At 37.3% G+C, this 14633-nt stretch overlaps 1 protein-coding gene across 4 annotated transcripts; it reads left to right on the top strand.

Annotated features, from left to right (window-relative positions):
• The first annotated feature begins 2410 nt into the window (after window positions 1-2410).
• Window positions 2411-11317, top strand: LOC127842706 (uncharacterized). Of its 4 annotated transcripts, none has more exons than XM_052372380.1 (3): window positions 2411-2507; window positions 3136-4935; window positions 6570-11317. In XM_052372380.1, exons 2-3 carry the CDS (start codon window positions 4725-4727, stop codon window positions 7682-7684), a joined length of 1326 nt encoding a protein of 441 aa, XP_052228340.1. In that variant the 5' UTR covers window positions 2411-2507; window positions 3136-4724; the 3' UTR covers window positions 7685-11317. The 4 variants fall into 4 exon arrangements, 2 of the variants coding, with proteins under 2 accessions (XP_052228340.1, XP_052228339.1); XR_008031836.1 differs by having other exon boundaries at window positions 2417-2507; window positions 8033-11317; XR_008031835.1 differs by having other exon boundaries at window positions 2417-2507.
• The last annotated feature ends 3316 nt before the right edge of the window (window positions 11318-14633 follow it).

Here is a 14633-nt window from a genome sequence, read left to right as displayed (position 1 = left end):
TAACAGTTATATATGTTATACTTCCAGAGACGGTTGTTATCCTTGCTTTTAATATTACGTATTGATATTTACATTACATCAAATCTTAACATTTATTGCGAAATTACAGTTTATTTACTTGGCTTTATGTGAATCTTTTGTCCTGCTTTAATAGCGTTGTTGACCTATATTTGTAGCATGGTTAATCAAGCTTGATTTATACAAGTTGAATCCTTTACTGTGCCAGGGTGTCGTTTAATAACTGCATCATTTGTTTGGTGCACTCGTTTTTGAAACTGCTTCATTTATGGTGTGCCTGAAATAAAAAATATGTACATTTATCAACCAGTATGATACAAATTTACTGGCAAGTTGAACGTAGGGGCCACTTACATTGTCTTATTTATATTCCATTTGTAGAGGCCGGATAGTAATTATTTATGTATGTATCTTTATCTGTTGAAGAGATGGTGCAGTCTTTGTTTGATCTTTCAGACACTGGTTTTACTGCAGAAAGCATTCAGGTGATTATTGTTAAAATAAACCAAGATGTAATGCGGATATGCTTAATACGCGAGTTCCTGGAGTCAATGCTCTCATTTTTGCACATTGCCAATCGTCTCGCAAACCTATTTACTGGACTCACTTAAGGAACGATTTTAACGTTTTAGATGGTCTTTTGTTGCTGACGATGGCGTGCATGATAGTATGTGTCTGTACGCAGTGCATTGCTGCTACCAAAACGAAAACTCCCTGGGCCTAATGGAGACAAAACTGTGTTTTATATTGAAACTGTATGTTTGTGTATATTTCTACCATTATTATGGCATTATGGTGACATAATGTCAGGTAACACGTAGTGTTCATTATTTTGAGTCATTAGCAGAAGCGGTGTACAATAGGTGTCTATCAGTATTTTACCGGCACTATTCCCTCAGAAGACGATTACACAAAGTAATGCAAGCAGTTGCTTTTCCTTTTTTCATAATGCATGGCCTAATGTTGTTGGGGTTTATTTCCATTTCATCTTGAATATCCATTTCTTATTGGATGCTGGTTATTTACCCACTATATATCATCGGATATTAAACCGTCGCTCATCATGATAATGACTACACCACGAATTATGATGCCTTGTTCAACCGAAACCGAGATCAGAAGTATGAATAAGATTGATTATATGAACAAATATATGAATTTTACTCCCGTTTCGACAGGTTATGTACATAAACTGTTGAGCGATGTGGTTTTCCACTGCGAAGCAACTGTGTTTGTTACTGGAAGAATGTTTTAAATGTTTTGTGCTAAACATATTTTGGTGAACAATGTACACTTCATTGACAGAAATTATAACTTGAAGAACAGAGCTACCTTAATAGAGTCAATGATTTCTTTTATGCTCCGGTGCCGTTTCGTGTATTAGCCCATAGCGCACTTGTTTTTTCCAAGTATAACCCGCTTTGAATTACCCCATGATCTTGTTCATCAATCTTCTCATATACTTGGTATTTTGCCATTAATGTTGCATAAAACCAATCATATTTTTAACATCTTACGCATTTTAGATACCTTAAATTGTCAAACTGACGAATGTGTGTGCGTAATGTTTATTTCATTGTTTGTTGTATCACGATTATCGTTTTGAAAAGTTCTGATCTAGTATGAAAAAATAGCAATGGTTAACATCTTACTCATGGACGTGTACTATGCATTTATAAAATTAAGAGCATGATTTAAGTACTAAAAGTATGTTTGCAATGGATTTTACCCCCATGCAAGAATCACTTATTGGATGAATGTTGTCGTTTTCAGTATGGGCTCCAATTTTTCGAAAACAGCTCGAGACGCGACTGGTACAAAAGCGCCATCCACAAAACCTGGTGCTATGGCAAGACAGCACGTACTGGGTTCAGAAATGGGTGACATAAAGTCGAAGGACATAATCTCTGCATCAGCACGAGAAGCTGTGGCACCACCACTGGTAGAGGGTTCGGAGATGGCAGATATAGAGGCCTGGGACGCCATTGATGCAGCAACAGGAGATGGTTTTTGTAAACTCCTCGCACAACTTCAGGCGATTAAAAATGATCTTGAGTTGTTTGAAATTAATGCAAAGGGTTCGATTGATTCAGGCGCCATTGATGGTGTGAACGAGCTCAACGCAAGGGCGCTTAAAATAATGAGCGATCTTGAATCGGTTGGAATTTATGAACAGAACGGAATTACTTCCATCGCAGAGGATGTGAGACAAGAACTTGAGGCCAACTTTATTTCTATTAAAGAGGCATTTGAAAGGGTTGGGACTGATGAACGGGATGGAATTACTTCCATCGCAGAGGATGTTAGACGGGAACTTGACGCCAAGTTTATTTCTATTAAAGAGGCTCTTGAAAGAGTCAGAATTAAGGCCATTTACTCTATCGATGTTGCCACCGAAAGTCGGTGTGCGAAAATCGAATTGGTAACGGAAGAAAACATGAGAAAAATAGATACACTGAATGAAAAAGAATACGAACTCAAACGAGACGGTAAACGTTTATTTTTATACTGTGTTCATGCATACATGTATTAATAAACATTTCGGAATACACTATTTAGCAGTGGCCGGGCGGAGTACACGAGGATAGCGTTTTCTTCCACAGTTTTAGAGTAACTGCCTTGTGTAATTCTGTGTACTTTAGTTTGTACTCGGGCGTATACACCTTCAGATGTTTAACATTAAACTTCAGGTAAAATGATCTCGTTGCGGGGAATTGCAATTCAAAACAAGTTGACATTGTAATAATATAGTTATAATATCCAGAAAATATAACAGGTTAACAACTTGAATCTTTTCATGTAAACGTATAAATGAACGAGCTATGCGTATTGCAATGGTGTTATTCAACAAAACGTTCAGCGAATATGATTAATAAATAAATTAATGTACATTATTGTTAATGCCTATATATAGAATATTGAAAACAATTTACAAACACACTATTTGATTGTATTAAGATTGGTTCAATACTGCAATATAAGTTGCACGTGGTCGCGGTTTTACAGCATACGTTATATATACAGTGCATATACATTTATCCATTATGATGTTAACTACCAAGGAGTACCTGTTAATAAATCTTCATATATTTAACCATTTTGTTTGAATGGTTTCAGAAATGTTGCGAGTGATGATGAAGCATTACGCCAAAACACTCAGTCAAGTGACCACCTCGCCATTGAATGACTGGGTTCAAGCACCTTTAGCTGACATATACATGCCATCCAATTTGCAGCTTATGAAAAAAGACAAGGGGTCCTTTATAAAATCTGGTACACAAATTACAGAATACAGAAATGTATTTTTAACGGATGGTGAACAAAGCCGACCTACGTTTATTCAAGGCGAAGCGGGTTCTGGTAAACTCACTTTCCTTGCAAAGTTAATTATGGACTGGTGTAGTGCTATGACGACAAAATTAGTCGAAGCCTTGCCGACGGCTGAAACTAACAGCGCCGATCGTGATTCACGAATAAAACGAGGTCATTACTTTAAAGATTTTACTTCTCTTAAATCGTACATGTTCATATTTCATGTCACTTTAAGGGAATCGGTTCTGGAGTTTGAAATTTTTGAGATGATTAAACATCAAATAATTGACTCAATTTACAGCAAAGAAGATCGCGATAATGCGTACAAACTACTGATTCAGATCATGAAACGTGAACGTTGTTTGGTTCTACTTGATGGTCTAGATGAGTGGAACGGTACTGGAGGTCATAACCTGCAGACACTGGCTGTATCCCTCAGTCAGTGCGATATGTTGATTACAACTCGACCTTGGAAAATGTCACAATCGAAAATACTCGACTCAAAAATTGACAGGTTGCTACAACTAGAAGGCGTAAACGAGCCTTTTGATGTGAGCAAAAGACTTCTGGCTTGTAGAGGTGAATATAAGGAAAGCAAGGCTTTGGACAATAAACACTCTGAATTTAAATCGTACGTATTCAAAAACGACTTGTATGAATTGCTGGTCTCACCAATGCTGTTGTCGTTGATAGTGCAGTCGTGGTCAGAAGGGACTGAACTGAAGGGCTCTAGGTGTGAAATATACAGCCTCTTGCTGGAAAGTCTTCTTAAGAAGGCGAACAGTGAAACAAGTGAATTTCAAAGACCGCCCTTTCGATGCTTCACATGGACACAATATATAAAACCCAACAATGAGCACGTGGATCGTTTGGCAGAAGCGGCATTTTATTTATTTTTTTCAGATAAACGGGAAAATTCATTAGTGTTTAGCATTACAGATTTAAAGAATTCTAATTCCAAGTTACATGAACAAGAACGATTGGACTTTGCATTGAAATCGGGTATTTTATCGGCAACACGAAAGGGATCTATATTACGATCATCTTTAGCATTTTCTTTTATCCATAAGAGCTTGCACGAATTCCTTGCTGCTTATCATATCGCCCGTAATACCCATCTCAATCTAATTGATGACGTCATATCCGGATATCTTCACCGTCAAAAGGATGCATATCTCGACATATCCCAGGTTTTCATATTTCTGTGTGGACTGGACATCCTGGGTGCGAATAAGCTTTCTGGCATAATGGATGAACACAATAATGCTCGTGTAAAATCAGGGTTTGATAATAACCTTTGTGGCATCATACTAACAGGATACATGAGAAGCTGTTGCCAATGCGCAAACTAAATTGCCCTGACACTTAGTCACATCCACTGCGCCAATTATAATATGAGGGACGCTCATAGCGTTTGGCAAAATAACACGTTCAATATGTTGTCATTGAGCTTAGACATAAACTTAAGAGACAGAGATAGTCATGTTCCGGGCAGAGAATGTTCACCTGCAACAACCGAGCCTCTATCCCATATTGAGTTTAAACTGTCATCCTGCCCCATGATCGACTCATTAAATGTAGTTGGGAACGGCATTTGGCTTAAGGGTAAATATTCGATACAGTTTATGTTTATGCCCCCACCCCCTACTCACCGCCAAGATATGGGACAAATATATGTGTAATAAACGACATCGCCTATACCTTTGGGTAGACTTTCATTAGAATTCCCAAAAAATGCTTATTGAGTGACTCTCTTTGAAAGTTGACAAAATAGTTCGTGTCCAGTGCTGGTCGATAACCAGAGAAATACATCTTTTCCGAATGGAAGCGTCCCAGAACTTTTATATTTGGTATGAAACATTATATAATGGTCATATGCACAGTTTGCTCAAATCATGCCCCCGGGTAACTTTTATTCATCTTTTGTATACACTTTTTTTAAATAAAACAATATTACATAATATCCTTTCTGAATCAATAAGACACAGTGATTTTCTATTTGATATGTAACACTGTATGGTGGTCCACCGGCATGATTGTAAACATGATCTCACTGGAGTCTAAAAGGGCCACACTCCAAGGGTCAAATGATTTTATATTATTGTATTGCAAGATAATTTAAGAATCATTGTCCCTGAAACTACATGTACCAGTGATTCGAAACTACATTTACCAGAGATTCGATATTCTATGTTATATTAGAGAGTTGTCCTTTTAAATGTTTATTTTAATAAAATGGGCAAATTATCAAAACAGATAAGTCCATATGGGTCAAATTTTGAATTTCTTCTTAATCAACAAAATAACGTTAAATTTTCTGTGAAGCTACACTGCCCAGAGGTTATCCATTTGGTATTTAACTTTTGTTCAGATAATGCCTTTTGGGTCAGAATTGACCATAACACGGAGGCATATGGTTACCAGATATCAAACACATGGCACAGAGGTACATCATCTAGGACCATATTCACCTCTTTGGTTAATCAAGGTATACGCTTTAGACAACACATAGTTATTCAAGGCAACGATGTCATGTACACCTTTACTGTGCTCGCCTTAATTCATTTTTTTAAATAAATTAACTGCTTATGCTGCCTCTACTGCTGCAGCTGATGTTACTGCTGATGATGATTCTGCTGGTGGTGGTGGTGCTGCTGCTGCTGCTGCTGATGATGATGATGATATTTTCCTTAATAGATAACCTGCAGTTTTATATAAGCGGAGGATATAATTATTTTCATTGCATTTTAAAAATTTAGTCGAGCACAACATTGTCTTGTGTAAATAATGATAATATGATCGGTAAATGATAAGATCCGGGTTTTCATTAAAGTTATGTTGAAATCTTATTATTTATACAGCGCCCAAAAGAGTTGTGTTGCCAAGATCGAAAATAAGTTCCAGATCTACGGCCCCCGGTAGATGCATGTCGAATTGCTTGCCTATTCAATGAGTATTAAAAAGTAATAGACATATACATATAGACATATTCTATAACACGGATTACTTAAATCAGCACCAAATGAATCGCACGGTTAACATGCCTAATATGTGTTAACGGTAATCACTGTTATAACAAGTAAACTTCTTCCGAAAGACTTATAGTATGCAACGTGCTTCACCTAATGCCATTCACTTGTGTACGTTTTTTCAATTTTTATATTTCAATTTTTATATTTGTTATGCATTCAAGAATTACTAAGAGAATAATAAATAATTAAGGCTGACTTTAATTACAGAGTCTGACAGTGCTGCTGGATCAGAACAGCCGGTCTGGATTGTTTTAGACAGTGCAAATCCAGCACAGTGTACAGATCCACCTTTAGTACTGCCCTCTATTAAACACATTTCATTGATTGATGTCACATGTTCCTCCGCTGGGCTACACAGTTTGTTCAGCACGCTTCTGACACTGGACCACGAGGTGAAATGTGCCTTGATGCGTTGTGACATCTCATCGCGTGTAGAGGGCGCACTCAGCAGATTTTGTTTATTCGCGGCAATAACGACGGACGTAAACAACACATTCAGTTTGCATTTAGAAAGTGATCATTGCCCCGGTTTGTGGGAGGCTCTACATGGTCAGTCTATCAAATGTCTGAGTCTCAGTGGACTCAATGCAAAATTGAAGAACCAAAATGCAGAGTCGTTATTGAAGTCAGTACAATCACTCCCACAACTGGAAACGCTTAATATAAAAGTCAATGTCAATGCTTATATCAGCCCTAATCTGTGGGAGACTCTGAATAGCCTTAATATCAAGCGTGTGATACTGATTATAAATAGTGTGTGGTGTGGTCTGATAGTACATAATGCATCGATGTTGTCGCAGGCTCTCCTTTCAAACAATACGGAAACCATTTGTATGTACCTGAATGCCCAGCCCTGTAAGATTGAGGCTATGCATGGTCTGCCTATCGAAAGTCTGAGTTTGTTTGGCAGTGGAGAAAGCTTGGACATTATTCACGTGTCGTCGCTGTACAAAATGCTCTCGTCGCTCAAACAGCTGAAAAACGTCGGCGTTTTCGTAAACAATGAAAATCCCGGTCTTTGGGAGGCTTTCCATGGTCTGAATATCAAGTGTCTGAGTCTGACTAATAGAGATTTGAGAGTAAATCATGTATCGTCGTTTTCGCAGCTTCTATCTTCTCTCGCACAGTTGGAAATGTTAAATGTTAAAGTGAATTTTGACAGTCCCGGTTTTTTGGATGCTCTACATGGACTGAATATCAAGAGTTTGAGTCTTAATGGTTTAAGAGGAGGTTTGACGGGATTGGATGAAAGAGTTGGCAGTGCAACAGATGAAACCCTTGTCTCGGCTATTCAAATCGCTGAGACAGCTGGACACGCTTAGTATTGGAGTGGAAGATGACTGTTCGGGTCTGTCAGATGCTCTGCATGGTCTGTATATCAAGAGTCTGAGTCTGAGTGATGGGTCGGGAAGTTTGAACGTAAATCATGCTGAGTTGTTGTCACAGTCAATATCTTCGCTCACGCAGCTTGAAACGCTTACATTGCATGTATTTACATATATGGACCTACAACTCCCTCAGTCATTGAAGTATTTCAATTTTTACTGTACCGGAATATCTCCGCCACAATTACGTGACCTACTGAAGGTACTCTCTGCGTGTACTCAGACTGTTAGAGTGTAAGCTGGAACTCGGTTGTGCACTTTGTACTAATGAAGGTTTTCTTTTAGGACAAGAGGATCCAATTCCTCCGGAAGAATACATTCCCATCCAACAAGAACTGACTGTACAGAGGAATGTCGCGGTGAAACGATTCCGAATACTAGACCGGATACGTGATAATAGATGGTATGAGTCTGCTGATTCTGCTTGGTCGGTACGTGACAATGTTGCTGTTGAGACACGATGATTATGATGATGGTATCGCTGATGATGAGACTTATAACTTATTCGTTCAACATCTAGGTAGTGACAATCGAATTTCCATCCGTCTAAAGAGTTATGTAGCTTCGACCTAGTGAGTACATACATCCGTAGAGACTTGATCAATAGAAACCAAAAAAAACTAAATAGCAAATATACAGCGTTTACCATGATAACGACAGATTCAGTCAGAGACAGCTGAATTAGCTGCTGCATACATGTAACAAATATCATGCCAACAAACTCATGTACACGTCTAATTTTTAATTGAATACATTACATGTTTCAAAAGATAAAATACGTTAACTGTCTTTATCGTGCTTATGTAAGCAAAATGTTTTAAATGTAAACATTCTCAATTGCTACTTAAGAAATGTGTTGAATAAACTGTGATCATTTCCTGTCAATCGAAATGAAACCGCGTGTCGTGTTAAAATTCATCATAATACTACTTTGTCGCATGTTATAATTCATCACATAGAACTTTGTGGCATGTTAGAATGTATCATGTACTACTTTGTGGCATGCAATTATTCATCAAAATCTACTTTGTGACATATTAAATTTATCATATACTACTTTGTGGCATGTAATTATTCATCATAATCTACTTTGTGACATGTTAGAATTCATCATATACTACTATGTGGCATGTTAGAATTCAGCATGAACTGCTTTGTGGCATGATAGAGTTAATCATATATACAAATTTGTTGTGCACACTGCTTGTTATGTTTCAATTGTTAGTCTACAAATTTCCAAATTAAAGTAATGTGTCAAAGGGGCATATCGATGAGATATTCTCCTAATGAAGAAATCAATTAAAATTTGCTGGTTCCCATTTTTTTCGCATGAATATATATATAGACCGGTAGTGTCAATTTGTTGGTAAAATAGTTAAAGTGTACACAATTAATTTGTTCAATACATTCCTCTCATGTGACGTCTGAAATAGTCGAGCACTTTATCGATAGCGTGCATGCAGTAACTTACATAAGTCGATGGTGTACATGCAGGCGGTGCATTTCATTCATAACAATTTTACTTCTATCACGTGTGTCCTACGCGAACTTAAATGGTCCCCGGGAAAATGTTTATATTTATTAAACATAAACAGTTTGCAGTGTATTTATAAAAACAAACTATAAGTGCATTAACAATTTAATAAATACTTATTTGAAGATTATTTTCTATCGAAATTAGCCGTGCTCTCGGAAAAATGGATTTAATGAATGTTTATTAAGTGTCGTCCTAGATTTGCCTTCGCAGTCCGCAAATTTCGTTTAGAGGAGACTTCACTTAAACGACAATTTAATTTAGAAGAGACGTTTATTTTAGCATAACATTCCAAAAAAGCGGAAGATTCGTACCCAATGAGCTTGTGCGGACTTCACAGGCTTATCTGGGCTGGTCTAGGCAGACACTTTACGCGAATCCCTTAAGTCCACGTTTTCCCACAACGAAACTCAATTATGTGAGTCTTTGACAAAAACCTTTAAGATTTATCAAGATTCCACTCGTCTCACGTTAAATGTTGTGAATTTTAAATGTTGCGAGTCTTTGCCTAGAACCTTAAAGATTTAGCAATGAAATCCACTTGCCGTTTGTTAAATGTTGTGAGTCTTTGACAAGAACCTTTAAGATGTATCAATGATATCAACTCGCCTTACGTGAAATGTTGTGAGTCTCTGACAAGAACCTTATAGATTTATCAATGAAAATCCACTGGCCTCATGTTAAATGTTGTAAGTCTTTGACAAGAACCTTTAAGATTTATCAATGCAATCCACTTGCCGTATGTTTAATGTTGTGAGTCTTTGACAAGAACCTGTAAGATTTTTCAATGTATTCACTTGCCTTATGTTAAATGTTGTGAGTCTTTGACAAGAACCTTTAAGATATATCAATGAAATCTACTCGCCCGCCTTATGTAATATGTTGTGCGTCTTTGACAAGAACCTTAATTAAGGTATATCAATGAAATCTACACGCCTTATGTAAAATGTTGTGAGTCGTTTACAAGATCCTTTAAGATATATCAATAAAATCCACTTGCCGTATTTTAAATGTTGTGAGTCTTGGACAAGAACCTTTAAGATATATCAATGAAATCCACTCGACTTATGTCAAATGTTGTGAGTCTTTGACAAAAACCTTTAAGATTTATCAATGAAATCCACTTGCCTTATGTTAAATGTTGTGAGTCTTTGACAAGAATCTTTCAAATTTAACAATGAAATCCACTCGCCTTATGTTAAATCTTGTGAGACTTTGACAAGAACCTTTAAGATTTATCAATGAAATCCACTCGCCGCATATTAAATTGTGTGAGTCTTTGACAAGAACCTTAAAGATTTATCAATGAAATCCAATCGCCTTATGTTAAATGTTGTGAGTCTTTGACGAGAACCTTTAGATATCAATGAAATCTACTCGCCTTATGTCAAATGTTGCGAGTCTTTGACAAGAACCTTAAAGATTTATCAATTAAACCACTTGCCGTATGTTAAATGTTGTGAGTCTTTGACAAGAACATTTCAGATTTATCAATGAAATCCACTCGACTTATGTTAAATGTTGTGAGTCTTTGACAAGAACCTTTAAGATTTATCAATAAAATCCACTCGGTTTATGTTAAATGATGTGAGTGTTTGACCAAAACCTTAAAGATTTTTTTAATGAAATCCACTCGCCTTATGTTTAATGTTGTGTGTCTTTGACAACAACCTACACGATTTATAAATGAAATGCACTTGCCTCATATTAAATGCTGTCAGCCTTTGACAAGAACCTTCAAAATTTATCAATGAAATCCACTCGCCTTATGTAATGTGTGTCTTTGACAAGAACCTTTAAGATTAATAAATGAAATCAACTCGCCTTATGTTAAATTTGATACAGTTTCAATAGTTTGGGTTCAGATCCAGGTTCAATTTCTTATAATTATTAGAATATATTTGTCATATTATATTTTGTGAGTCAATTACCACTTATCAATATCGCTTGTGTTTTTATTATAAAATTAGTGTACGTGCATTTTGGACCTAATTCATTGTATGAAAGTTGTAATACAATAAAACTACTCAAACGGGTTTTGTCGTTTTGTAATATATATACTCATTATGATCATGTTAATTTTTATAACGTCAATACTAATTAATGATGCTGAACATACTACTGATAATGCTGATGTTGAATGAGAGACATGATGATGATTAGGATATCAAAACAGGAAAAGAAGAAATTAATTAAACTTGTGGTGATAATTATCCGCACACTTGTAAATATCCCCACGCTTTTAAAAGCGTGGGGATATTGTATTGATCTCCTGTTTTTGTGTCCGTCCGTTCGGTCACTATCTCCTCCTACACTATTAGCACTAGAACCTTGAAACTTACGCACATGGTAGCTATGAGCATATGTGCGACGGTGACGGCGACGGAATTTTGATCTGATTCTTGGGGTAAATAAATGGGTAAAATGGTTAAAAAAACTCAGTTTACTAACAACATGCGACGCACATGATACTAACTTTTGACCCAGGGGTCAGATCAAAATTCCAAATAGTGCACCGTCGCACATATGCTCATAGCTACCATGTGTGCAAGTTTCAAGGTTCTAGTGCTAATAGTGTAGGTGGAGATTGTTGACAACCACGCCCGCCCACAATTTTGTTTTTGCTTCTTCATTTATTCACCAATTGACTTCAAATTAATACTGAACATCTCTTATGACAACACGGTCTATCTCGACCATCCATGTCCACATTACCCACCCAAGGGCCATTGATAAATTTAAAGGCAGCTTGGTTCTCGTCCTCTTTGAAATTTATTGAGGTCCACGGGTACTACATTCCCGTACCCCCATTTTTTTTTTCGTTCCCCAAATTGTTCGTACCCACTTTTTTTTCTTACCCATTTTTTTCGTACCCAAATTGTTTTTGGTAGCCAAAGGTTTTCGTACCCAATTTTTTTTCGTACCCAAATTTTGTTTGGCATAATTTTTTCGTACCAAAATATTTTTCGTACCCAAGTTTTTTTTGTACCCAAATTTTGTCGTAGCGAAAAAAAATTCGTACCGAAATTTGTTTTCGTATCCATATTTTGTTTTCTTACCCAAATTTGTTTTTGGGCTTAATTTTTTCGTACCCAAAATTTTCGTACCCAAATTTTATTTTCGTACCCCATTTTTTTTTTACATAACTTCTTCATTTATTCACCAGTTGACTTTAAATTAATATTGAACATCTCTTATGAAAACACGGTCTATCTCGTCCATCCATGTCCATTTTTTTTCGTACCTAAATTTTTTTTTAACATAACTTCTTCATTTATTCACCAGTTGAATTTAAATAAATATTGAACATCTCTTATGAAAACACGGTCTATCTCGTCCATTCATGTCCACGTTACCCACCCCAGGGCCCCACCAACATAGGCCTTGCTTACCCAATTTGCCTTTTAATATAACATCTATGCGGCGTGGGGATTCGCGTCGGCCTCTGCCGCGCAACTTCTAGTTATGTTTGTGATTGAAATAATGAACTTAAAGATCAGTTGCTTTAAAATTTAATGTACTATAGAAAATTAAACTCACGAACGCATAAAGATGCATATCCCATACCCAGAATTGACGACACTCTCCACCTGCTTTTCGGGTCGAAGTACTCCACCAAACTTGACCTAAAATCCGGATACTGGCAGGTGGAAATGGCCAAAAAAGATTTAGAAAAAACGGCATTTTCAGTGGGAAACTTGTGTTTCTACAAGCACACCCGGATGCCATTTGGCCTTTGTTACGCCCCAGCAACCTTTCAAAGGTTGATGGAAGTTTACATGGGAGACTTGAACCTTAAGAGTGCCTCATCTATTTAGATGACATAATTGTGTTTTATCCCACGTTTGAAACACATATAGAAAGACTGGAAGCTGTGTTTAAACGTGTAGCGGCTCATAACCTGAAGCTAAACGCTTCTAAATGTGAGTTTTTGGTAGAAGAGGTGGGCTATCTTGGCCACATTGTGTCTGTGGGGAGAACCACAACAACGTGCATTTAACACTCTAATCGAGAAGTTGAGCACGACAATTATGTTTGCGTATGCTGACTAAACCAATCCGTTTAAGGTGTACACTGATGCCTTCGCCCTTGGGCTTGGTGCAGTTTTGTACCAAAAGCAGGATGGGGTTGACATGGTAGTTGGATTTGAGAATCGTAGTCTGAAGACATCCGAGCGGAATTACCATTCAAGTAAACTTGAAGTTTTAGCTCTTAAATGGGCGGTAACTGAAAAATTCCACGATTACTTGTATGGTAACCCGTTCGATGTCTTCACAGACAATAAGCTACTAACCTATGTCTTGACAACTGCGAAACTTGACGCTTGTGGACATAGGTGGGTAGCTGCGCTGGCAAACTACAACTTTAAAATTCAGTATAGGTCTGGAAAATTAAATGTCGAAGCCGACGCCCTATTACGACTGAATACATGTGAAAATACACTGACCCCTGAACAATGTTTTGTACGACAGGACGTTGAGCAGACTGTGTTAGCAGGCAGTGCTGATACAAATCAAGACCATCAGCATGTAGAACAAGACGTGTTTCAGGCCGTCTTGACAGTTCACACTGAAAAAACCCAGAGCAGCAGCATTCTGTAAAACAGGATGTTGTTCAGGCTGTTTTCGCAATGCACACCAAGACCCAGCCAGAACTCATACAACATGAGATTGCACATGATAATTATCAAACTGCAGTCATTAAAACTGAAGACTGGGTAAACGGACAAGAATCTGACCCAGTTTTATCAAAAGTGCGGCTGTTTGTGGCTTTGAGATCTTTACCTAATCCAGCTCAGAAACGATCTCTGGACCCAGAGGTTCAGATGTTCGTCAACATATTCCATAAATTTTAACTGTATGATGGTATTCTCATTCATGTACGCTTAATGGTGATGTTAAAAAATCAACTTGTGTTGCCTAAGTCAGTACAGTTTACAATGTTCAAGGCCGTACATGATGACCTTGGACATCAAGGTCGTGACCGAACATTGAGTCTCTTTCGAGATCGATTTTATTGGCCAGGAATGGTCAAAGATGTCACACAGTGGTTGAAGGGATGCAATCGTTGCATCCGGCGTGAAACTGTACCACAACGAGCAACAGGTTTAGTTAACATTTGCTCGTCTTATCCAATGGAATTGGTGTGCATCGATTTTTTTTCCTTAGAAATGTCAAAGGGAGGATTTGAAAACGTACTGGTTATTACCAACCATTTTTCTCGGTACGCTCAGGCAATCCCGACGAAAAACCAAACCGCACGAACCACGGCACATGCACTTTTTCATATATTTTGTGCATTATGGATTCACAGAAAAGTTACATAGTGATCGTGGTCAAAATTTCCTTTCAA

The sequence above is a fragment of the Dreissena polymorpha genome, chromosome 8 (genome assembly GCF_020536995.1).
Source record: "Dreissena polymorpha isolate Duluth1 chromosome 8, UMN_Dpol_1.0, whole genome shotgun sequence".
NCBI lineage: Eukaryota > Metazoa > Mollusca > Bivalvia > Myida > Dreissenidae > Dreissena > Dreissena polymorpha.
Note: the sequence above shows the minus strand (reverse complement) of the source record. Positions and strands in the feature narration are given on the sequence as shown.